A 22,574-nucleotide genomic window follows, 5' to 3' on the forward strand; every position below is an offset into this window, starting at 1 on the left:
AATTCAAACTGTTTGGCACAAATCTTTAATACTGCTTTGAATGCTGACTTTAAATGAGCAAATACTGAGGTAAAAAGGCACATTTGGTTTCAAAAGTAATACAATTTCAAGGCACACATTCATTTAAGTTACAAAATATGGCTTTGGCTGTTATAATTAACACTGGTAACTCGGAGTGCACGGCTTGCATCGTCACCCACATAAGAGTGGTGCTGCAAAGTGAAGCTTCTTTGGATAACAACTGATAGAAGGTCCTGTCCTATCTCTGAAACCATCAGATTAAGGACAAGGTTTGGATGTAGTCAAAATAAAGGCTTAAAACAATCCCCACTGGTCAGAAAGACTAACTGATGCCATTGTTTTGTAATGACATGCTTCCTCTTTTTTCTTAAGCAAACCAAGGGCAGTGGAAGTCACCTGCTATCAACCAGCGAAGGTCATGGCTGTAGCACCTGTTAGCACCTCGTCTATCTACACCACAGTACCAGGGACAGCTGTGTGTGCATTTGCTTTTGTGCGTGTGTGTGACTGAGTGTGTGTGTGTGTGTGTGTGTGTGTGTGTGTGTGTGTGTGTGTGTGTTTTAAGGCATGCTGAGAGATTTATTCCACCCACGCACCCCTACCTCTCAGCAGCTGTGTCTAGGCCATGATCCTGAGCTAGCCGGCACCAGGACGGAGACAGGAAAGAACACCTCTTACCCCTATGAGGTCACTACATATTTTTTCTTTGGAATGGGCACAACGGCAGCAAAGGGGCTGATATCAAGTGAGTGTTTGCATTGCTCTGTTCAGCTTTGGTCCAGCCTCATGACCTCTATCTAGATAGGAAGAATGAATTCTGCTCCTCAGTTGTTGTATCACAAAGCAGATACGCTAAAAGGCTTGTAATTTCAGATCCAATAATAAGGCTTGATTCCTTCCAGGTCTCTTAAAAAGAGCCATTTGCTCTTTGTGGCCTTACAGATCATCTTCAGGCCAGCTGGGCTTTTGTAGGCACCATCTCCTGGGCCACTAGCCCACCACCGCCCTGAGCTTTGAGTGGATACCCTTTGTCCGTTCCTGTGGTGTTTCACACCGTGGTGGAGCAGCACCCTGAGGAGCTGTGCTTCTGTAGCAACGACATGCGGCTGAAGGTGCGTGAGCAGATGCCACACTGGTACTTCTTCACCTCGGCATGTGTCTGCAAATGGGCCCGCAGGTTGGAGCGATCAGCGAAGGCCCGGTTGCAGTGAGGGCAAGAGAATGGACGCTCACCTGGAAAATGAAAGAAAGGAACATATATGACTTCAACGGCACTTCCTTCAGGTGTGTTAGGTTTGTGTGTCTCTAAGTTTACATGAACCTAACAGTAACACCTCACAACACACACACACATTCAGAAGATAACAAGGAAGCACGTGGTAGTGGGGTCAGAGCCTGACTGAATTAACGTGATTCAATCAGAGCCAAATCAGATTATCACACTAACAAGTTGCTGCAGGTACTAAGTGCTCAGTGATAGCACAAAGGAATCAGGTGTTCTTTTAACCTTTTGTCACTCCTGCCTTCCCCAGCAGCCATGATAAGATAATTAGCAGACGAGTCATTGTTGTAGAGACATTAAACACAAAGAGTGATCAATGAGAGCAGGGTCTACAGGGGGGGGGCTTCCCTCTGTGATAACGTCTGTCGATCAGGTGCTGACCTCATCAGACTGATTGTCATGTATATTCTGCTCCCTCACTTCACACCTGAAATTTTGGAGTGACCTGCTGACTCACAATGACAGCAACTCCTATGTAGATTCACAGCATCGCAGGAACACATACACAGATTTCCTCCCCAATTAATCATCAATAAAGTAAATAATTAGCTTATTATTGAGGTTTAATGTGGAATATGGTTAGGCATGGGTCTTACCTGTGTGTGTGCGGATGTGGCCACGCAGCAGCCAAGGCCGGGAAAAAGCCTTTCCACAGGTGGTACACACACAGGGGAGGGTGTGTGAGCGGATGTGCATCTTCAGAGCCCCGAGGCTGGTGTACTCTTTTGGGCAGTGTTTGCAGAGGAAGGCTGGCCTTGCTGCAGTGACTGGGGTCTCTCTCTCTTCTTCTTCCTCAGGGGGGCTAATATGAGCCATAACCCCGGTGCATTTCATCCGCTGGCGAGGGGCATATGTGTGTACGGGTTCAGGACTAGGGGGGTCTGATGTGCGTCCTTCATCCTCCTCTCCGCAACTGCTGGCGCTGCTGCTGAGGCTGGACGGGGAGCTGAGGTCCAGGGGGCCCGGAGCGGTAGCTGGGTCTGTTTGGGAAGTGGGCAAGTAGAGGGTAGGCAGGACACTCAGATCCCACACCAGACCTGTTGTGAAGCAGGTGGCAGAGTTATATCCTGACTGGAGCTCAGCAAGAGGGAACCTCTCCAGTGAGGTGTCTGAAACAGAAGGGAGAAGATAGTTCATAACAGGAGCCAAAATGTTCACAAAAAGTTCAAAAATATTTTAATGAAATATAAAAGAAAACACGACAAGATTACTGTCTGAAAGCTTTTATAAACGTTGACATCCTATACCCTTACTGCTGTTTTTGATTTGCTAAGAGATTATTGTTGTTCTTAGAATTTAGGGAGCATAAAGATGGAGCTATGGGAAGGCTTCATGGGCCGTTTCCTCCCACGTATTCATAAGAGCTTGTAACATGAATGAGGCTCTGTCTGGTTGCAAAAAGGGGGAAAGTACGTCTAACGGGCCCTGACTTGAACGGGGAGTAGCCAGGGTTGTCGTTGAACCAGAGATAGAAAGCACAGACCTGTGCATTTTTGAAGTAAGTGTACATAATACCAAAAAGGCTAAAACCACTTCCGACAGCAGGTGGTTTTCACCGAGTTAGACAGTTATGTAAGTAGGCTTTCTTAATTCATACAAGGAATACAAATCTTTTTAACTTACCATTCTGACATTCAAGTTCACTGTAGTTTGGCTTTTGTTTAGCGAAGTACTTTTTGACCAAGAAAGACCGAGGCATCGTCCTTGTGAGTTTAGCCAACTGTGCGTAAAAGTATCCTGTGGTCACGACGCACAGTTTCTGCGAGTATAAAAATGTAGGTTACTCGCGGTCCTCGGATCTTTAGGGGAGAAAAAAAATATTGTATCCCTGTTGTCAAAAAGTTAGAGCGGACTTCAACAGACAAGTTTGAGTGCAGCTTCCATGCACAATGACTAAATGCTAGCCTGTGTTCTGAAATACTCTGACACAGGCGGTAGGGGTGTGCTCGCCCCGAGGGCCCTCCCCACCTCCTCCACCCCTTCTCAACCCCCTGTATCACCACACAAGTGCGAAGGATGGAGCCCTCACGCTCAGACTTTTGACAACAACAAAAACGCAGGCCTCACAGCATTGACACGGGGCATTCAATTGTGTAGTCCTAAAGACAAGACCATTAACAAATCTTTTAGTATATACTCAATGGAAACTACACACAGTAGGCTGATTAATAAGCCTAATTATAAAGGCTATGTTGGGGTAATACATCAAAATCCCCTACAGGGCCATGTGTGTTGAAGATATGTAGATGTTGATATCTGTAAATAGGATTGAATTAGGCTAACTAAGCCAGTTTCCTGCATAGTTGAATTCAGTTTAAATACTACAAGTGAATACTGAATTATACTTGTATATGTGCTGAGAAACACAACGAACTACACAATGCAGTCTAGTGGGTAGGTTTGCCAGTCTTTTACAGCGTATAGCCTATAAACACAATCACATTCACATATATTCTAACACTGAAAGTCTCCAGTATAATCACTTTGAGCAGTGGCCTTTGAGTTGCTTTTATAGTCACCAGTGTTTTTCCTCGCTTTAATTTAGAGGAGAATGAAAGTTAAACATGTGCTTCATAAACGATCAAAACATTTCCAACAATTTTCTTTGCAATCATTTAATTGACTGCGTTGTGAGATTGTAACTGTGGTAAATTGGTGGCGTCTCAGGGTCATCAGACCTGCCTCAATTTAATTTGACTCACACTTCCTTCACCTCGACTGAGTAGGCCTAGGCTACATGCGCCACCTTCTGGAAGAAACCGAGTAACAAAATATGACCAGTTATCCTGATAAATGTACTTCGTTTTTTTTTTGTTTTTTTTTACTACAGATGTAACATTAGGCTATCAATGACCATCAGGTACAGTGCTCAGCTGCGCACTGCAGCACGGTTTGTGAGTATGTGTGTGTTTAATGCTTTAATGTGGATTAAATGTTGTCTTATTCGGCCTGTCTACAGGAATGTTTAAGTCTAAAGGATGAGTGAGTGTCCTTCAAACTTTGCTTCCGATTGTGGATAATCAGTCTGCTTGGAAAATGTTTTTTAATGCAGCGTCCGAAAGCACACCTGAATGCAAAAAGGAACAGGTGTTGCGAGGCGGAATGGCATCAAGCAACTTCTACCGTTTGATGCTGGATGATATCCCCCAGAAGCTAACCAGAGTGAAAAATTGAGAAAGAAACGTAGAAAGACAGGAGGCAACGCTTTCGCCTTCACAAATATGCGCTCCTTGGGAAAGAAAGTGGACGCTATACGGACATATATATAAGGTAGGCTATTGTACTGGATTCAGTGAGGCATCTTTGTTATGCTTTACAGAAAGTTGGTTACTATCTACGATGCTTGCCTCTCTTTCATGTCCCTAGATATACTTAGTGCGAGCAGACAGAGACGGTGACATGGGTAAAATAAGGGGAGGAGGCATCTGTGTGTACATAAACGATCTATGGTGCCGACTGCACTACAACCTGTGATCCCAATGTAGAAATTCTCGGCGTATTTTCTGGCTATGATGCTAAAAGCCTGTGATACAAGTTGGAAAGGTGGTACCCCACTTACATTACATTACATCTATATCTCCGTTAAAGCCATAGACTGATAATATTAAACCTACAGCGCAGTTAACCGGAGCACCGGAAAATCATGTCAAGATCTACACTTCCGCTTACGAATGTTGTGTGTCTGGTTTAAACAGCCTTGCAAAATGAAATTAAATAGTTTGTATAGGAAGACCCGTAGGAAATGGATCAACTTTAGAGCGAAGATGCCATTTCCTAGAGGAGGTGCGCAAAAACAACGAGTTAAAACCCTTTTTATAGAAACAAGTCTTCTTGGTAACAATGTTTCCTCTTAGCATGAAACAAACCAAACAGAGGGCTCAGTGAAATGGCCTCTGATTGGTAGGTTTGCTCTTGTGGGCGGGGACACGGGCGGGTCATCTGTTGTCTGTGATCGGTTAGAGATTTTAAAATACAAAACAACAGCCTTGGATTTAACAGCAGCTGTAGGTTTCCATAGGTTTATCAAAAACAATCCAGATAGCTGGTAAATGTGTTGCATGTTGCAACTCTGCAATGGTCTACGGCTGTAACTGAGAAACAATATAATCTGGTAAGGACACTGCCGGGTTACAGTAAAATTAACCACTTCGGCCGTAAACAGACGACTGTTTACATAGATGATGCTATTAGAAAACGCGTTTAACTATTTTATCTTAAATGGATTTAATGTGTACTACTACTGTCATTGATTGTCTTATTTGAGTTAGGTTGCAGGCGTGGAACATAACGATATATTTCTGCAAACCACTGAGGACTCCTTGAGAGCAAAATGCCTGAATTAATAAAAATACATGTAGGCCGATTTCAGTCAGCGAGGCAAGTTTAACTGTAGGAAGAACTGATCAGTGCTCCTAACATGATTATTTATTTCACTACCCCCGTCATTTCTATAATGGTTCCCTCTGCGTAAGAATGAAACAACACAATAACAAGATTGCAGCTAGGCTATAGTGCATTATCATTTCAGCTATGAACTCAATGGCTCAACATATACATTTGAAAGGTGCATGAGATGCTGGATAAAATGAGCCCCTCCCCCATATCAAGACAGATGGACCCTAACAATGAAATTCTGGGGGAGTGGGCACCATTATTTAAACCCAGTGTGTTATACGGACTTTCATTGGACAAACTAGTCAGCTGACCCACGTTTCTTGAATTTTGAAAAATAGTAATGAATGTAGAGTGTGTCGGCATCACCCACTCCATAACAGTCAAAGGGGGATTAGAATAAGCATTGCTGAAGGCAGTTATGATGCTGTATGAACTGAGGAAGTATTATCTTCTCTTTAGCAGATAAAGACTCAACACCTGAGCTGTCTGCTGGAAAAGTGAAGGAAGAAAGGAACGACAGACAAAACAAACACCACAAAAGAAGACAAGGAGAAACCAAAAATGTTCAGAACAATAACCCGTCTGCTTTTCGGTGGGGAGGAGGAGACCCAAGAGGTGAAGTCTGGAGAAGTGTTGGAAGAAGGATGGCTTGTTGTCAGTCATCAAGGTCAGTCATCATGGGATATATATATTGAATTATATATTTTCATACAACAACATAGATAAATGTACATTGGTACAGATTTTAACAGCTGTGTTTTGTAAATACATTTTATGAAATTGGGCCAATTGTTTATATAGATGTGGACTTAAATGTTTAGTCAAATATGATGATATGATGCCTTAAAGCCAAACAATTGTCTAAATACGAATGACATATTCAACATCTTTTTCTAATACAGCCTGTCTACCTCATGTGTGTATGCTTAGCTTATGAAATGTGCACATGAAGAACAGGACAAAATACTTAATGTGATCTAAATTACGTCCAAGTTTATATTAAAAATGTTTTTTGTCCCCACAGAGGCCGTCTCAGCTGAAAAACAAGGTGCAGAGCTGACTGACACAAGCCCCGCCCCTCACGGAGATGTTGTTGCAAACATAGAAACTGATAACAGGTATTTGCAAGTAGGATAGATTTTTCATTGCAACATGAACATCTTGAACATCAAACAATCATACTCAGTTGCTGAAAAGGAATGACTTAAATGTATTCATATTGGCTCTAGTCTAGGGTGTCAGTTAATTCCTGACAAAAGCACAACTATGGCGTAGTTCTGGAAAAACTGAATAAATGAATATGCTGCTATCAGTCAAATCCTCCATTTCAATATTTGCAACATGTTAACAAGCTGACAACAAAGATATACTTTCATGCTTCTTTATACCAATTCCTAACTAGTTTAGAGAAACTGAGAAGTGTAAGTGGGGAAGAGGTCTGTTACTGACAGCAGGGTGTGTAGTTCTCCAGTAGCTGTATCCTCTGATACCACAAGGTGGCGCCTGTAACTCACAAGATGTTTAAAAGATGCCAGAAACCTACTCACTCTCTGTACTTTGTGATTCTCAGCTCACATAAGTGACCATCTTACATCTCTGACTGTTCGACTCCCTAATTATATTTTGAGCGTGGCAGTAAACATGACCTTTTGTTCATTTATGACAATGTTGAGGTTTATATGTTGTAAACATCTAATTATTTTAAATACTTAAGGTTGACCTGATTCAACATAGGTCCGAGTGTAGAGGAGATGTCAGAGTTGCTACATTCTGCTATGCTCGAGGGCACCTCGGTAGTGCTCGAGAAGTGTCCTGGCACCTCTCAAGCTACCAGACCAACTTCCATATTATGGTCCGGACTGGGACTTGAACCGGCGACCCTCCCGTTGCCAACCCAAGTCCCTACGGAGTGAGCTACTGCCACCCCAATGCTAACGTACTGTTAGCTTTTCTGCTCATAGCTCAGTCTATGAGCTGAGTGGACCAAATATATCCCTGGTTGCAGACTCAATTTAATATTTCTTGTATTACTTATTACTACTTACTCTCTGATGTTCGTCACTTTGGATCAAAGTGTCTGCTGAATGAATTGTAGAATTGTTTTACTAGCGCTGTAAACAACACTTCCATGTACTTAAACCTCATGAGATGGTAATTGTTATTTCAGGTTATAATAAATAAATAAATGTTAAACTCTGGAGTTATAACTTTTTATAAACTTTAGATTTCAATCCCAAAACACGTGAAAACATGAATTAATGGATTTTATTTTAGCTTTAGACCATGGTATAAGTGAGGTTGTCCATAATTCCTGATAATGGAAGACTTTCCCTTCCCTATACTGATCTTACTTTAAACCAACTTCTCAAGAAATGCACCACTTTTGTATTTCCCTTAAACTTAAAATGTACTTAAACTGATGGATACAGACTCTCAAGGTTGATTCATTCTCTAACTTGCTTTTGTGTCTCTCCAGTGTGTTAGATCCAGAGTCCACAGTTCAAAGCAGCAGCACCACCAGCCGGGTCATCACAGGCTCTCTGTGTCAGCCTAAAGCGTTGCTCGAAGCCTCACAGTTATCTTCCATACAGAAAGCTAAGGCCTGGGCAGACAAACACCATATGACTCGTAATGCCATTCAGCGCCAAAACCGTGTACGCCAAGGAGTCCACCATCACTCATTCCCCCTCCAACAGCCAGGACATCGCAACCTTAGCCACTGAGGCTTTGGTTGTTCACCTGCAAAATGTTAGCGGGGAAATATCTGACAACACATCATAGTTATTCATGTTAATTATTCATCTTTTATACCGTTGTCTTTCACAGAATTAAGCTATACATCTTATCTTGATGTAACCCATTATAACACTTGACAAATGTTACCCAGCTAGCAGGCAGCTACATTTGAACTTGTACTGTATTTGAAAGATGTACACCTCATTAAATGAGATACACCATGTTCTCCTGTTTGTGTGCATGAGATGTCATACACTTGGATGAGAATGAAGCAGTGACATGCATTTACCTCTGTGAACTTAGTTAAATAAACTTTATAACTTAAAAAAACAATAACTTTGTGCTTTACCTGTATGTTGTTTATCTTGATATTAAATGCCCAATTGTCCTTGAACTGCTCTTTGTGTGACAGAAGCAAATGCTGAGATCTCATTGGCTGAAAGGTAATTGCACCTTCTGTGTTTGATTACATGTTCAGCTGAGGGACGTCACACCATTACAATGAAGAGGCTTTGTGTTTTAAGGCAGAACACTGGAAAGATGGATAATACTCCTAAATCAAAACTTAACCGGCAAATAAAAAATAGTTACAAAAGCGTTGCTGCTTCATCCCATTTGAATAAGAGCCCTTCAACGACTGACTTCACCTGTGACTTGAGTCAAAATAACAGTAAGTGGATGCAGACTGAGGCTAAATGGTTAACAGTTTAAGTAGTTTAAGTTTTAATCTTATTTGCTCCTGCTGCTGCAACAGATGTCAGCAACCTCCCAAAAGAGGTTCCTCTTAAACAGCTGGTCTCAGGTAGCCAAGAATTTCCAGACCAAAGCCTGTCAAAGCTCAAAGAGACCACCGAGGCCAGCTCCAGTAAGGCCTCACTCGTTCCTGTCTATGCTGCATTGATCACCTTTGCTTTTGGAGTGACCATTGCTTTGATCCTACAAATTTACCTGAGGCAAATTCTGGTATGTTGTGAAGTATTCCACATGCAACCAGTACTGCATCTGCATTATGAATCCTGACTGCAGTTAGTTCTCAGGTGTCCACAAAAGGTGTGTTAGTGTCGGATCACGAGCTCTGCACTGCCCTGGGTCTGAAAGTTCTTCATGACCATGGATCAAGCGTCGATGCTGCCATCGCTGCCGCCCTGTGTTTGAGTGTTGTGCATCCACACGTGTCTGGAGTTGGTGGGTATGTCACAGACATGTTTATGATATGAGTGATATAAAATATCAATAAGTGATGTGATTACAAATTCATCCTTTGCTTATTCTTTGCAGAGGTGGCGTGATGCTGGTTCATGATATCCAAAAGAACAAAACCAGGGTGATAAATTATCAGGACACTGCACCTGAAACACTAAAAGAGGAAATGCTACTATATTTTCCTAAGCTAAATGTAAATGAAAGGGAGGTCTGATGTTTTAATTTTAATTTTAATGTAACCATGTATAACCTTTTTATATTGTCCGTTCAGGCAGGTCTGCAAGTGGGAGTGCCAGGAATGCTCAGAGGGTTGCATCAGGCTCACAGCCTGTATGGGAGGTAAAAAGATCATGTGAAATGTATCTGGTGTTTAGACCTTTTCTAATTAACCTCTAACTCAAACTGATATTTACCACAAAATCTCTGCAGGTTACCTTGGGAGGATGTGGTCTACAGAGCTGCCTCTGTTGCCAAAGAAGGTTTCAATGTCTCTCTCAGTCTTGGTGAGTCAAGATGTTCTTTGTCATTTGTTTTCTCTTTAACCACCTACCAACAATATCGCAGGATGATGTCACCTGAGGATGATAAACCAGGAAGTGACTCATTTGTGTTTTTTTCTCTACAGCTGAGGCCATAGAAAAGGTGAAGGGTGAGAAGCTTTCAAAGCGTTTCAGGGACATTTTCTTTCCTGATGGCCAGGCTCTACATTTGGGTTTAATCCTGAGGATGCCTGGTCTGGCTGGAGTCCTGCAGGCTCCACTCTCAAACTTCTATAATGGAAACTTCTCACAGGAAATAGAGGATGAGGTGAATGACATCCAAACATGAAATGTCTGTTTGCATTGGAATAAATTATGGTGGGGAATTTGCTTTAAGACTGACTTCAACACAGACATCAACAAATCAGTCCATTATTATACTGATATTCCAATAAGAGTCCACTTTCTGTGTGCTCCCCAAAAGGTGCGAGCTCATGGAGGAGTCCTCAGCAGAAAGGACATCAGTAATTACAGTGTGCTGGTGGAGCGGCCAGTAGAGGGCCTATTAAATGGTTAAGAGTAAACATTGTTCACAAACTCTTTTCAGGGCGCATTGTATTTTAACAATAGATTGAATAATGTGCCTGTAACTGAGACTGTTTCATTCTTGTCTCAGACTCTATTATTCAAGTTCCTCCTGGCGCAGCACTGATGTCAGATCTCAACCTTTTGGTCGGCTACCATCTCAATGAGAACAATAACACGAGAAGTCAGGTACTCAGTTGAGATTCTTTGATAATCAAATGTTTTCATATTATTGTCTGATCTCATAAGAGATGTGCTCACATCATGTGACCAGGCTGCTGCAAAAGTGGGCATGTGTTTAAAACATTTTGCAGGCTTTATACTTCTAAACAAATTTATTTCAACAGAGATGTTCATTGCATAAAGTGGTGTTCATAACTACACAATGTCTTTTTTTTTTTTTTTAAAGATTTGTTTCTGGGCTTTTTTTTTTACACCTTTTTATTGGAGAGACAGCACAGTGGAAAGAGTCAAAATTGAGGGAGAGAGAGATTGGGGAATGATATGTGGTAAAGGAGACAAGCCTGGGCTGCCTGCTTCCAGTATGACGGCCTCTGTCCAGTACACAGGCATCACATGCTAACTACTTGGCCGCCAGCCTCCTGTCTGTCTTTATTTTTTCTCTGTTTTGTTTTGGATCAACGAATCACTGCCTTTGAAAGACTGTCTTTCCTAGCAATGGGGTCAACCCCGCCTCCCTAAGATATCAATTTCTAAACCTTCCTTTCAAAAAGATGCTCTCAGAATGTTTCTAACACTCTTAAAATGTGGACTCCTTGCTGGTTTTTTAAGCTAGGGTAGAAGCTCTCTTTGAGTATTTTCAGAATGATTGTAAATATGGGCTTTGGCATTTTAGTGAACTTCCTGTTTAGTTTATCTTCTCTTGCTGAAGAAAGTGATTTGATGAATATACTTGTGGTTATCAATTACTCTCAAACGTCTCTGCATGAGCACCACTGAAACGCTCACTCTCTACAGACACAGTTGGCGGGGCAGGTAGCAGTCATTGGACCAGATGATCTCATGGTGTCAGTTGTAAGGTAACGCAGACGATCTGACGTGAACAGTGGGAATGTATGGTATGGGAAGCTGATCACACTGACATTCTTTTATCTTATCTCCTGTCTTTATGACATTTCAGTTCGTTATGCAAGCCATTCGGAAGCAAAATTATAACGCAGTCTGGCATTATTCTTAACAGTGCCATACTTGACTTTTCCTGGCCAAACAAAACCAGAGGGCAACCATTAACCAACCAGGTGAATTAGTTAAAAAAAATCACCAAATAAAACAGTCACAAAGTATTTTTTTATTTTTATAGCCCACTTGCATGCCATTTGTGTTTCAGAAAAACCGAGTCCAGCCAGAAAAAAGGCCCCTGTTATCCCCCATGCCAACATTAGTGGTGCCAGCAGGAAGTAAATGTGGGGTCTACATGGCATTTAGCAGCTCAATTGAACAACAGAGTTTGAATATGGTAAACCAGGTTTGAGCACCTAACATTAGCTTTGGCTTGTGATTCAATGAAAGATGTTACTATTTTTCCTGGAAACGTTTCAGAATGTAGTTGTTTTTTAAACTTTAGACAATGAGCAGAGCATTGTCCTTCCATAAAGAGACAAATGAAAGCATCTACACGAGAAGACGTCATCCCAAGCTTAGGTCAGATGGAGTTCTTGTTGACTGTAAGTATGATATTAAGTAACTGACCTTTGGTGTTACAATAGGAATTTTCTAATATTAGTCATTCTTGTTTTCCAAATTCAGCCTTAACAGCTGTGTTCCCAGAAGAGAGTGCACAGGTCTTCCAAGAAAAGGGCCAGAAAGCACACTCTGATGTTCAGGGTGTCTTAAGGAAAAAAGATGTCATTACGGCTATAACGCTACCTCAGTTATATGATAACTTATTGTAGTCTTCTTCACTTTTTCTTAAACACCTTCCAGGACACATTGGAAAATCTCAGCAGATGATAGATCTACTCTAATGTTTTTTGTAATCACCAGCCAACAAGTGCTTCATGTAAAAGAAGGCAAAAATGTAGAGTCATGTAATTGATCTTCAAAACTGATTAAAGGAATAATCTCTCCATACCTGACTTCTGATCTGATAATTTAGCTAACAAACAACAGAGGTTGGTCATGTGGGTTGAGGACGCTCACTGTGCTGAAGAATGAGGGCTGTTATGTAAACCTGATGTGCACTAAAGATGCCACCAGACATTCTTGCCTGACAGCGTCAGAGGACATTTCACATGAGTTAAGCAGACAAACATGTCACTCAAAACCTAGGACTCGTGGAATTAGTTAATGAATTAAACAATCATGAATAATTACTGTTATTTTTTACTCTGCTGTTGATTATTACTATTATTGAACTTTCTGTGATAGTATTATTTGAAGGGAATATTGTCAGTTACTTATGCAAATAAAGCTTGTAAATACATATAGGCCTATTTTGATGAATAATATTGCAGTCATAATATACAATAGGAAATGGTGACCTCCCTGTCCTTCTCAAAATGTTAATGAAGCCCAACCAACCAGCAAAGGGACCCTTGATTTCATCAAAACATCTACTGTGAAATTAAGCAAACTGGAGTTTTGTGAAAGACACGAGTCATAGGTCATGAGACTGATTAAAAAAAAATGTGTCACTGCATACAGTAATGTAGCCTGTGCTGCTGAAAGGCTTATAAAAATCATTGAATTTGGAAATGCAATTTAATGCTAGTCCAACTAGGGAGAACTGTTGTTGTTACAGCACAAAAAAAGAGGAGTAGCCTAGAATCAGCAAAAAGTAAAAAAACAACAACAACATATTTACAGATATTAATTATAAGGAGAAATATATGGTATTAAATTAAATAATAGGAATGTACACTGTGTACACTTGTGGAAAGACAGACAATCGTTATCATATTAAAGCCATATCCCTGCATAAACAATGAGAAAACTTACAAACAAACTTTTCAACTTTGTTGAATTAATTCCATCTAGACTTCCAGTTGAAATACAGTAGCCTGCACTCTTGAAATAAGTTTAGTTTTCATAGGCTGTTGTTGCTACGAAGTGAACCCAACAGATACTTTCAGGAAAAAACATAGTGTCAACAATATCCCCCATTTCTAATCAAAAATACAGTGTATATTTGCACAAATAAACTCAAATAAAGCAATTTCAAGGCGGGGAGATTGAACGCTTATGTGGGCGTTGACGGTCGCAGGCAGGTCACTATTTAAATGCCTGCAGGTTGGCGCACACAGGAGTGTGATGAAGAGGAAGCGAGCTGTCAGAGTCGGAGTTACCATTTTTTGTGTAGGATTTATGTGTCAGCAAAGAAGTAACGAGGCGGAGTAAGCTGTTGACAAATTAACACAGTGAGTGATATACGGACTAATGAAAACCTTTACCAACTTTTCAGTGTTTTTAATAAGAAACTCGAGTAGCCTAACGTAAAATAGCAGCTCGTATGTTTTAAGGCTGTCATAGAGTCAATGTTTATGCATGTTATCTATTGTCTCGCATGTATTAAGAAGGCTAGCCTAATGATGACCACTCATGTGTTTCCACAGGTTGACTATCCTTCTGCTTCCACAGTACAAAACCTGCTTAGAAAAAACTATACTGGAGGAAACAGTTCCAATGGAGCCCAAAAGTAAAGCAAGCCTGACAGAAAAGTTTTTCATTGTGATTCGTGGGAAGTCGAGGAAAGGCTTTTACCGTGGATGTATCGGTCGTGTAGAGGCAGAGACACAGCGGGGGGAGCTGATGGGGCTGCTGTACAGCGGCAGCAACGGGAGCCCCAAGAGCGGAGGTGTCGTGGCGAGAGAGGACACATACCCTCTGACCCGCCACCAGGCCCAGCTGTTCCTCTTCGTTACCTCCGTAAGCAAACGCCTGGAGCTGCTGTGTAACCCCCAGCTTTTCTCAGCTATCTGTGAGCTGTCTCAGGATGACCTGGTGGTGTTGAGGTACAAGAAGGGACACATGCCTGCGCTGGTGAAGAACCTGATGCAAATTGGGAAGAAGGAGAACAAAGAGGACCTGCAGATGCTTGGCTTTGAGGTGGAATTTGTGGTGGGTGAAGTTGTTTCGGTTATTATTTGCAGTGTTGAGAGTACATGTCGTGTTTCAAATGTAAGTTGTTGTTTTTTCAGAAGCTAATAATTGCAGATACACAAACACTTAAAAAACTTAATAGCACAGATGACAACATCATCTCTAAATAACAGTTTCTTTATCAGTCAAGCGATTGTCAGAGAAATGTGACTCTTCATGTTATTTGTGGACGATGTCCACACTGACAAAAACTGATAATCTGTGTGTTGTGTTTCTTTTTTTTTATTTGCCTTTCTCATAGGACAATGATCACAAGTTGTCATCCAAAAAATCTGCTCCCTTGCCCCTCTTCAGTGCTGCAGATATAATCCAGGTTGTCCCATCCTCTTCTCTTCCTCTAGGGCTGCAATGTGGGGGTAAGTAAACTGTTCAGTCAACATTTTGCATTATTTAACAAAAATATACTTGGAAGTGATGTCTTTAGGATTATACAATTATAAATAAACTGTTTTTGTATAGCACCTTCTCAGTCTTCTGACAACTAAAAGCACTTGGAACTGCATGCCAACATTCAACCATCCACACACACACATCCACAGACTGAAATGTAAAAGGGGTTCAGTATCTTGCTTGAAGACCCTATGACATGCAGGCTGGAGGGGCCAGAGATTGAAACAGTGATTTTATAAGTGTATAACTGTTTCTTCCTCATTGAGTGAATCCTTGTTTTAAAAAAAAAAGACCAATGAAAAGGTTTTTTTTGCTCAAAAATAATAATTCTGTAGTCCCCTTATTCTATTCAGTGAATGTAATGTTGCCATAGAAAGTATTTAGAAAAATCTTGTGACTGCAGAAAAAAGCATCCCAGTACCCAACTAGAAAAACTGGTCCTGTTTCACAGGAATGCAAACAGATAGATTTGTCAAATGGTCTTGCGTTTTGCACATTGTGAACCCTGAGCTTTCTACATACCTCATATTTATACCTGAGCCATGTGCCTGAGGTCAATCTGATGAAGCAGCATGTGATGAGCAAGAAAGAAATGTCATGTGACTTTCTAACTATCAGCCTTCCCACTATCCCTCCACACCTCTCCTTAGGTCTAAACAGAAAAGCAGTGACGCGCATAAACTCCATGCCAAACATAGGATCAAGAGCAAGACAAGTGAGAGAGAGCCAGACAGAGCAGAGTGTCATTCAAAGCCAACGTTCAAACATATCTCCTGTGCCTTTGGAGGTTGGATCCATGGTGGAGGTGGTTTCCAACACAGGGGTCACAGTGTATGGGGTGGTCCGATGGTTGGGGGTCCCTGTAGGAAAGAGTGGTGAATGGGCTGGGATAGAATTGGTAAGTTGCTAATTCTTCATCATTTTATTTAATTTTCAGTGGTCACAAAGTCCTCATAAGTGATTATTTTGATTGCTCTAGGACTATGACGTAAACGGCTGCTCTGATGGGAAGTATGGAAGCCAGAGATATTTCACCTGCAAGGGAAGCCGAGCTCTGTTTGTTCCCATCACAAAGTGCAGCCCCGATAGCAGGTTCGTCCACTCCTCTACAGGAAGAGAGACCACAAAACCCATCGAAACACCTCCAGGTAAGATACTTCTCCTACTTTGATGGAACACGCATACACTAACAGTTTAAATGTACATGTCAAAGCATTAGATTTTACTGATAAATTACAATATGTTACTTCTTAGTAGATCAAATAAAATGAAGCACTTAGCAAAGCTGAACATGATTCTGTTCATCAGCGTGCCAGCATTATGTAATTACAAAAAAACGTTGTGGCTAAATGATGACACAACCTCACAGAACGAGATGTTAAGAATTTGGCATTGTGTTGAAGTGTGAATCCCCACTGAACACATAAGGCCATCAATCATGCTTTTGAATTGGTTTAATTAACTTCAAATTGGCACTGTTGTGCTTCGATAAGGAGATTGTGAAGAGATATATCATTCTGACAGGTTGCACTGTTCACCTATTACTGCCAGTGTCTGTATTAATCCCCATCCCAGTCAATTCAGAAAAATAAATACTCACTTTAAATACTCACTGATAAAACTATTCAAAGTGATGGCTCTGTTTAAGTCAATCAGGGCTGCTGCAAATAAAGGTTTCTCAAATTGACTTTTCATGTGAACCTCTGTTTTAATTGACTTGTTTGCTGTTTTCAGTTCCTACTTTTGAGGACTCGGACGGGGATGCACCACCTGTCCCCGAATCAGAGGTTGTGTCTTTGTTGGTAGGAAAAATGAAAGGGATTCAGGGACACATCAACTCCTGTTACCTTGATGCAACACTCTTTAGGTAAAACCTGTTCTAACCTATCCTCAAGTAGAGCACTGTTCAGCCCAAATCTGATTTGATCTTTCATTATCTGAAGTCATTTTATTTAGAGGACATCATGTACAACTTAAGGAGCATCATGAACTTAAATAAACAATGTGTTTTTCTCTCTTCAGTTTGTTCACCTCCGCTGTGACCCTGGATAATATCTGCCAGAATCCTGCTGACACAGAGCGACCTGTAACATGCACTCTTAGGAAAATAGTCAGCCGTTTACGCAGGTAAATACACCGTCTAAAACTAGTTTGTGTCATAATTGTTTCTGCAGAACATTCAAAGCAGGACATTTTACATAATCTCAACTGGTAAACAAGTTCTGCCTGGTTCAGTGATAGGGATCTTTTATTTACATGAGCCAAAATAGGCGAGTGAAAGGTTGCATGTTGATAGGTTCTATTTATACAGAAACTCCAATTTTTAAATTCTTTTTTTATTTACTGATACCACTTGTATTTATTTCAGACAAGGGTTTGTGCCTGCTGAGAGTGTGATGCATTTCCGTACACAGCTTGGCTGTGACACATTCCAAACAGATGAAAAAGGTACACACCCAAATGTGTAATATACACTTTTACAAACACACATTTTAATAGGAAGCATTTGGCTTTGCACCAAAATAAAGCATGCCATTCCAGTATTTTATGTTTGTATTGCTTTACTTCATTGCAGACCCAGAGGAGTTCATCACCGTCCTCTTTCAGAAGGTGCTTTGCATGGAGCCTCTGCTCAAGCTCAAGTAAGATCCTGAGCCACTGTGTCTTCAATATTTATTCCTCTTTGACTTTGAAAAATTGAGTCCTGAAATCAGCTTCTTTTCAGATCAAAAAGTGAAACATCTCAGGGTACCTACACCTTCCAGATCTTTCTGGAAAAAGAACAGATGGGACAGCTGCCCACTGTTCAACAGCTTCTTGATACATCCTGCATGTCAGGTGACCTCAAGTTTGAAGAGGTGAGTGTGTACTCCTCTTACCATCAAAAGTGGTTTAATTCCTCTTCAAATTCCTCTAACTACAACTTTGCTTTTCTGATTGGTCCATCAGGTGCCATCTTGTTTAATGGTGCAGATGCCAAGGTTTGGAAACAAGTACAAGATGTTTTCACACATCATCCCCTCCACTGAGCTGGACATCACTGATCTTCTCTACAACTGTGAGAAACAGACATAATCCCCTTTGATATGTAATACAATCAATTTGAACTCAGTGCATTGTTTTTGAAGTGCTCAGAGGTGCTTATGTGTTTCCTACGTTTCCTTACAGCCCCAAGGGAATGCTTCATCTGTGGACATTTGGCAGAGTACGAGTGTCTTCAGTGTTTACCAGATCGCAAGCTGCAGCCAGGGAGAATCAAACAGTACTGCTCTACCTGCAACGCACAGGTAAGCCAGATGGCCATTTTCAGTTCAGTATCAAGTTCCCCACTAACTTAACTTATACTGTAAACCTAACTACTTTATATATTTCTCTAAAGGTGCACACCCATCCCTTGCGCCAGGCTCACTCCCCCAAAGCTCTAGCAGTACCAGCAGATGTGGCTGCTGATACCTCTGTGCCCAGGCACATGATGCAGCTGTTTGCTGTACTCTGCATTCACACCAGCCACTATGTGTCCTTTGTCAAGTATGGCTCTGATCCTCACTCCTGGCTCTTCTTTGACAGCATGGCAGATAGATATGGTAAGATAGAGTCCAGCTATTATTATTTCTGTGTAATTTGATTGCATAAGTTGTTTCTTGGCCAAAACAAGAAATATTTAAATGGCGGCATTGTACAATTACAAATATCAATCAATAATGCAAATGTTATCTCAAGACACTTTATAAAAAGAGCAGACGGTACTCTTTCTTATATTATTTATTATTTATAAGACCCAACATTAATGCATCATGAGCACAGCACTTGGCAAAATTTAGCAAAGTAACAGTGGCAAGGAAAAATTCTGCCTTGCTTTGCCTCTCTTAGAAATGTTCCCCCGTGATTGCCTTCACTGATAAGAAGGTCTCTACAGTTTAAGATAAAGCCCCACTCTGACGTCTATGGACTAGTCTTTATCTCTTCTCAAGCTGATGTCTAATCCAAAAGTGACTCTTTCTTATAGGCGATGATCAACATGGTTATAATATTCCAGAGATCAGGGCTTGTCCGGAGTTGGGTGACTTCCTGATCCAGCCAGAGGAAGAGCTGGCTCGAGCTGACCCCACTCAGGCTCCTGAACTAGTGCAACGGCTGCTGTGTGACTCTTACATGTTTTTATACCAGAGCCCAACCAAGCCACTGTCAAAGACAAACCATCAGGAGTAAAGGCCTGTGAGGATGAGGACAAACTGTTCCCATAACAGTGCCTTGATAACCTTGCATATATGCTGAATCAGTTACATTTTGTGTTTGTTATTGCATCCATACAGCGGGACCTGAAATGGATGATTTTAACTTGAGGGACAAAAAACAATATTATTGAAGTGCAAAACAATACTGTACAGAGATTGTCTTTGAATGATTGTGGTTAAAGTTGGTGTTGATGTAAGGAGAGGAACTGAGCAGTATGATGTTACTCTGATTATTTATTCAAGAATTTTAAAGCAAATTTAAATATGTTTTTATTGCCTCATTTGTATGTGTGTTTGCCAGTTATTTGATAAATTAAAGTCTTCTTGAACACTTGGTGACTTTTTTTGTGCGGTGTTGCAAAATTGTTGGTAGTTAAATATAATAACATGTTGCATTTCATGTTTAAAGCTTAAAGGACATCTTAAATTCTTTAAGTACATGTATACTAAGTTGTAGCCTACTTCAAACAAGTACACTGTGTGTAGATTTAACAAGTGTGTATCGGTAGATCTATTAATTAATATTAAAGCAATAAAATTAAAAATCAATGGCATTTACAAAACAATGGATCATACAAAGATAAGATCAAAATATTGTAACTCTTACAGGTTTATTACATTTTAAATTACAAGCTGGACTCATCTGTAAAGGAGACAGACAGGAGGACACTGAACAAACTTATCCATTATGGTTATTCCTGATCACCCTCTGCACCACCTGCTGGACAGACAGGGGAGCACCTTCTCCAACAGAATGGTTCAGCTTTGCCGTCACAAGGACGGATACAGGAAATATATTCTACTGAAATCAATAAGTCTTTACAAAAGTGAACAGTCACCCTGATCATCTCTGTCAATTTCAAATTGAAACCTGTTCTCCTCCTGTAAAGTTTGCACGTTATCCTTGCACGTTCAATTTCACTTGATCAGTGTATCCACTCATTAGTGGATATGCTGTAATACAGCATTCACACTATTGTTATCCAAATCTTTATTAGTGGGAATGCTGTAATACATAGTTTTCAACGCGTTCAGCCGTTTGTGCTCTTGCTCACAAAATCATCATTCAGCCACCAACTCTTAATTTAAGCCCTTGAAATGAGCACTCAATAGGGAGACGTTTTCCCCTTTTTCTCATTGTCTGACTGCATTTAAGCAGTCTTTATGCAGTATCTTCTGCCTCTTCTACTACCTTCTTCATGTTCTACAAGGGTGGCTGTGGCTCAGTTGGCAGAGTCGTCGCCTCTCAACTGGAAGGTCGAGGGTTCAATCACCAGCTGGGCAACATGTCCGCAAGACACTTAACCCTGAATTGCTCCGACTTCTTCAGTGGTGGTGTACTTTTTCTTCTTCTACTACTACTCTTCTTCTATTTCCTCTTCTTCTACATCTTCTACTTGTCCTTCAGCTGTTTCTGCTGATTCTTCTTCATTCAGCAGTGTTTTGCAAAACATTTCAGCGGTCAGCATTCCCACGCATTTTCCGCAGGTAAATGCAAATTGTCTAGTTATGACATCTGTTCAAATGAGCTGATAACATGTCTGCACACTTATTTGCACTTTAACACATGTAATCACTGAACTTGCACAGCTATCTGTAATGTAACTGCACATTTAAAACTATCTATCTCATATAAGTATATTACATTAATATATTCAATATAAAAACCCATCAGAAGATAGTCAACCTCCTGTTGAATTTATTTTAAACCCTTTACAGTGTGGATTTTTTTGTTTAGTCAAATCACGAACATCTTAGTTATAAGTCTGAACTAAATATTCATGTGGTGCTTTGAGATTCTGTGAAGTCAGGCGAATTGTATAATGTGCCCATGGACTGTAATGCCCTCTTGTGGACAGAAACAAGTTTTCATCATCATGCGCTCCTCAAATATCAAGTCATCAAGTTACCTTAATCAAGTATGCTTGTTCATACCAGCAGGTAAGTGTGCCTGGGAAAAGTTGATAACAAAAACACACATGATTGATTTAATCAAAAATCTTTTTCAACATGGTTGTGTTGAAAGCAACTACAACAAATAGGCTACATAATTTTAAAAACCCCATGACAAAAAACTACTTGTGTTTGTAAGGCTGTGTTGGAAAAACTCCCTGAAAAAAACACAACACCTTTAACTTTTTTTTATTTTTATTTTTTAAAGGTTTATTTTTGGGCTTTAATTTGAGAGATAGGACAGTGGATAGAGTCAGAAAGCGGGGAGAGAGAGAGTGGGGAACGACATGCAGGAAAAGAGCCACAGGATGGACCCGAACCCGGGCTGCCCGCCTGGAAGACCGCAGCCTCCATACATGGGACGCGCGCACAAACCACTGAGCCACCAGCACCCAACACGTTTTACTATTATCTCAACAGAACCACCAAGGCAATTTATCATGAGACTAATACGTGAGGAATTTTAAAATGAATCCAAAACAGACATTCACTTCAGACATTCACTTTATTAGAAATGTTATTCTAAAACAGACATTCACTTTAAAAAGTACCAAGGGTTAGAGCTGAATGGGGAAGACATGCTTTTAGTGTTGTTGCACCTACTATGTGGATTGGTTTTTTTTTTTAAATGACGGCTAAGCTGCATTCTCTATCATATGGCATTTAAAAGAGTGTCTGAACTACTAAAGGAAAATAATTGCAACTGCTTTAAAAGTGAACCAGGGCATGGGTTATGCATAAATCTGTCTGTTCATGAATGTATTTGCAATTATTTGTATGTTATTCTTTTTTTTTAATTATTGTATTGCTGCAGGGCAGCTCTAGAAAAGAGACTTCGGTCTCCTTGGGGTTTTCCTTGCTAAAATAATCTGATTAATTTAAAAAATCTCCTGTCATCATCAGCATGAAGCTTGTTGCCTTTAATTTGTTATGTTGATAGGCCTGGATGCACTCAAGGTGGGGTGGGGCGCAGGACAGACTCCTTTAATAGTCTGCCTTGATGACAGCCATAGATGTTGTGTTAGTATGAATGTCAATTTCTTATAATTATTCAATTGTTTCACCCAATCTGTCATTGGACGAACTAAGAGGTGTAACTTGATATGTTCAATAAATTACCTGGTTGAATGGGCCACAATGAAGGACAGCCGTCCTCTGACATGTTGATGATATATT

The 22,574-nt window shown here is 40.6% G+C and overlaps 3 protein-coding genes across 4 annotated transcripts; 2 read left to right on the forward strand and 1 right to left on the reverse strand.

Annotated features, from left to right (window-relative positions):
• Positions 1-495: 495 nt before the first annotated feature.
• Positions 496-3,227, reverse strand: snai1a (snail family zinc finger 1a). Its single transcript, XM_061042446.1, has 3 exons — positions 2,927-3,227; positions 1,900-2,412; positions 496-1,254 (listed from the first exon to the last, which is right to left on the reverse strand). The coding sequence occupies exons 1-3, from the start codon at positions 3,000-3,002 to the stop codon at positions 1,070-1,072; spliced, it is 774 nt and encodes a 257-aa protein (XP_060898429.1). The 5' UTR covers positions 3,003-3,227; the 3' UTR covers positions 496-1,069.
• Positions 3,228-5,230: 2,003 nt separating this feature from the next.
• On the forward strand, positions 5,231-12,790 carry LOC132977680 (glutathione hydrolase 7-like). 2 transcript variants are annotated; one of them, XM_061042448.1, is made up of 17 exons: positions 5,231-5,414; positions 6,158-6,365; positions 6,723-6,816; positions 8,175-9,104; positions 9,189-9,397; positions 9,472-9,623; positions 9,713-9,830; positions 9,909-9,976; positions 10,067-10,140; positions 10,263-10,444; positions 10,601-10,688; positions 10,793-10,890; positions 11,680-11,741; positions 11,843-11,960; positions 12,050-12,178; positions 12,287-12,386; positions 12,469-12,790. In XM_061042448.1, the coding sequence occupies exons 4-17, from the start codon at positions 8,936-8,938 to the stop codon at positions 12,612-12,614; spliced, it is 1,713 nt and encodes a 570-aa protein (XP_060898431.1). In that variant the 5' UTR covers positions 5,231-5,414; positions 6,158-6,365; positions 6,723-6,816; positions 8,175-8,935; the 3' UTR covers positions 12,615-12,790. The 2 variants fall into 2 exon arrangements, with proteins under 2 accessions (XP_060898431.1, XP_060898432.1); XM_061042449.1 differs by having other exon boundaries at positions 6,161-6,365.
• Positions 12,791-13,935: 1,145 nt separating this feature from the next.
• cyldb (cylindromatosis (turban tumor syndrome), b) lies at positions 13,936-19,779 on the forward strand. The gene is made up of 14 exons (XM_061042447.1): positions 13,936-14,078; positions 14,274-14,778; positions 15,062-15,176; positions 15,861-16,108; positions 16,190-16,358; positions 16,945-17,077; positions 17,233-17,337; positions 17,579-17,658; positions 17,786-17,852; positions 17,936-18,068; positions 18,160-18,268; positions 18,379-18,497; positions 18,590-18,794; positions 19,217-19,779. The coding sequence occupies exons 2-14, from the start codon at positions 14,344-14,346 to the stop codon at positions 19,417-19,419; spliced, it is 2,121 nt and encodes a 706-aa protein (XP_060898430.1). The 5' UTR covers positions 13,936-14,078; positions 14,274-14,343; the 3' UTR covers positions 19,420-19,779.
• The last annotated feature ends 2,795 nt before the right edge of the window (positions 19,780-22,574 follow it).

The sequence above is a fragment of the Labrus mixtus genome, chromosome 7 (genome assembly GCF_963584025.1).
Source record: "Labrus mixtus chromosome 7, fLabMix1.1, whole genome shotgun sequence".
In the NCBI taxonomy this organism is placed as follows: domain Eukaryota; kingdom Metazoa; phylum Chordata; class Actinopteri; order Labriformes; family Labridae; genus Labrus; species Labrus mixtus.

Coding starts and splice junctions, on each gene's coding strand:
- snai1a (XM_061042446.1), bottom strand. CDS start 3,002: ATGCCTCGGTCTTTCTTGGTCAAAAAGTACTTCGCTAAACAAAAGCCA. Junction 2,413..2,926: donor TGAACTTGAATGTCAGAATG/GTAAGTTAAAAA, acceptor CTTCTGTTTCAG/ACACCTCACTGGAGAGGTTC. Junction 1,255..1,899: donor CCACATCCGCACACACACAG/GTAAGACCCATG, acceptor TTCATTTTCCAG/GTGAGCGTCCATTCTCTTGC.
- cyldb (XM_061042447.1), top strand. CDS start 14,344: ATGGAGCCCAAAAGTAAAGCAAGCCTGACAGAAAAGTTTTTCATTGTG. Junction 17,338..17,578: donor ATAGTCAGCCGTTTACGCAG/GTAAATACACCG, acceptor TATTTATTTCAG/ACAAGGGTTTGTGCCTGCTG. Junction 18,795..19,216: donor CAGCATGGCAGATAGATATG/GTAAGATAGAGT, acceptor TCTTTCTTATAG/GCGATGATCAACATGGTTAT.
- LOC132977680 (XM_061042448.1), top strand. CDS start 8,936: ATGAAGAGGCTTTGTGTTTTAAGGCAGAACACTGGAAAGATGGATAAT. Junction 9,398..9,471: donor TTTACCTGAGGCAAATTCTG/GTATGTTGTGAA, acceptor GTTAGTTCTCAG/GTGTCCACAAAAGGTGTGTT. Junction 10,689..10,792: donor AGTAGAGGGCCTATTAAATG/GTTAAGAGTAAA, acceptor TTCTTGTCTCAG/ACTCTATTATTCAAGTTCCT.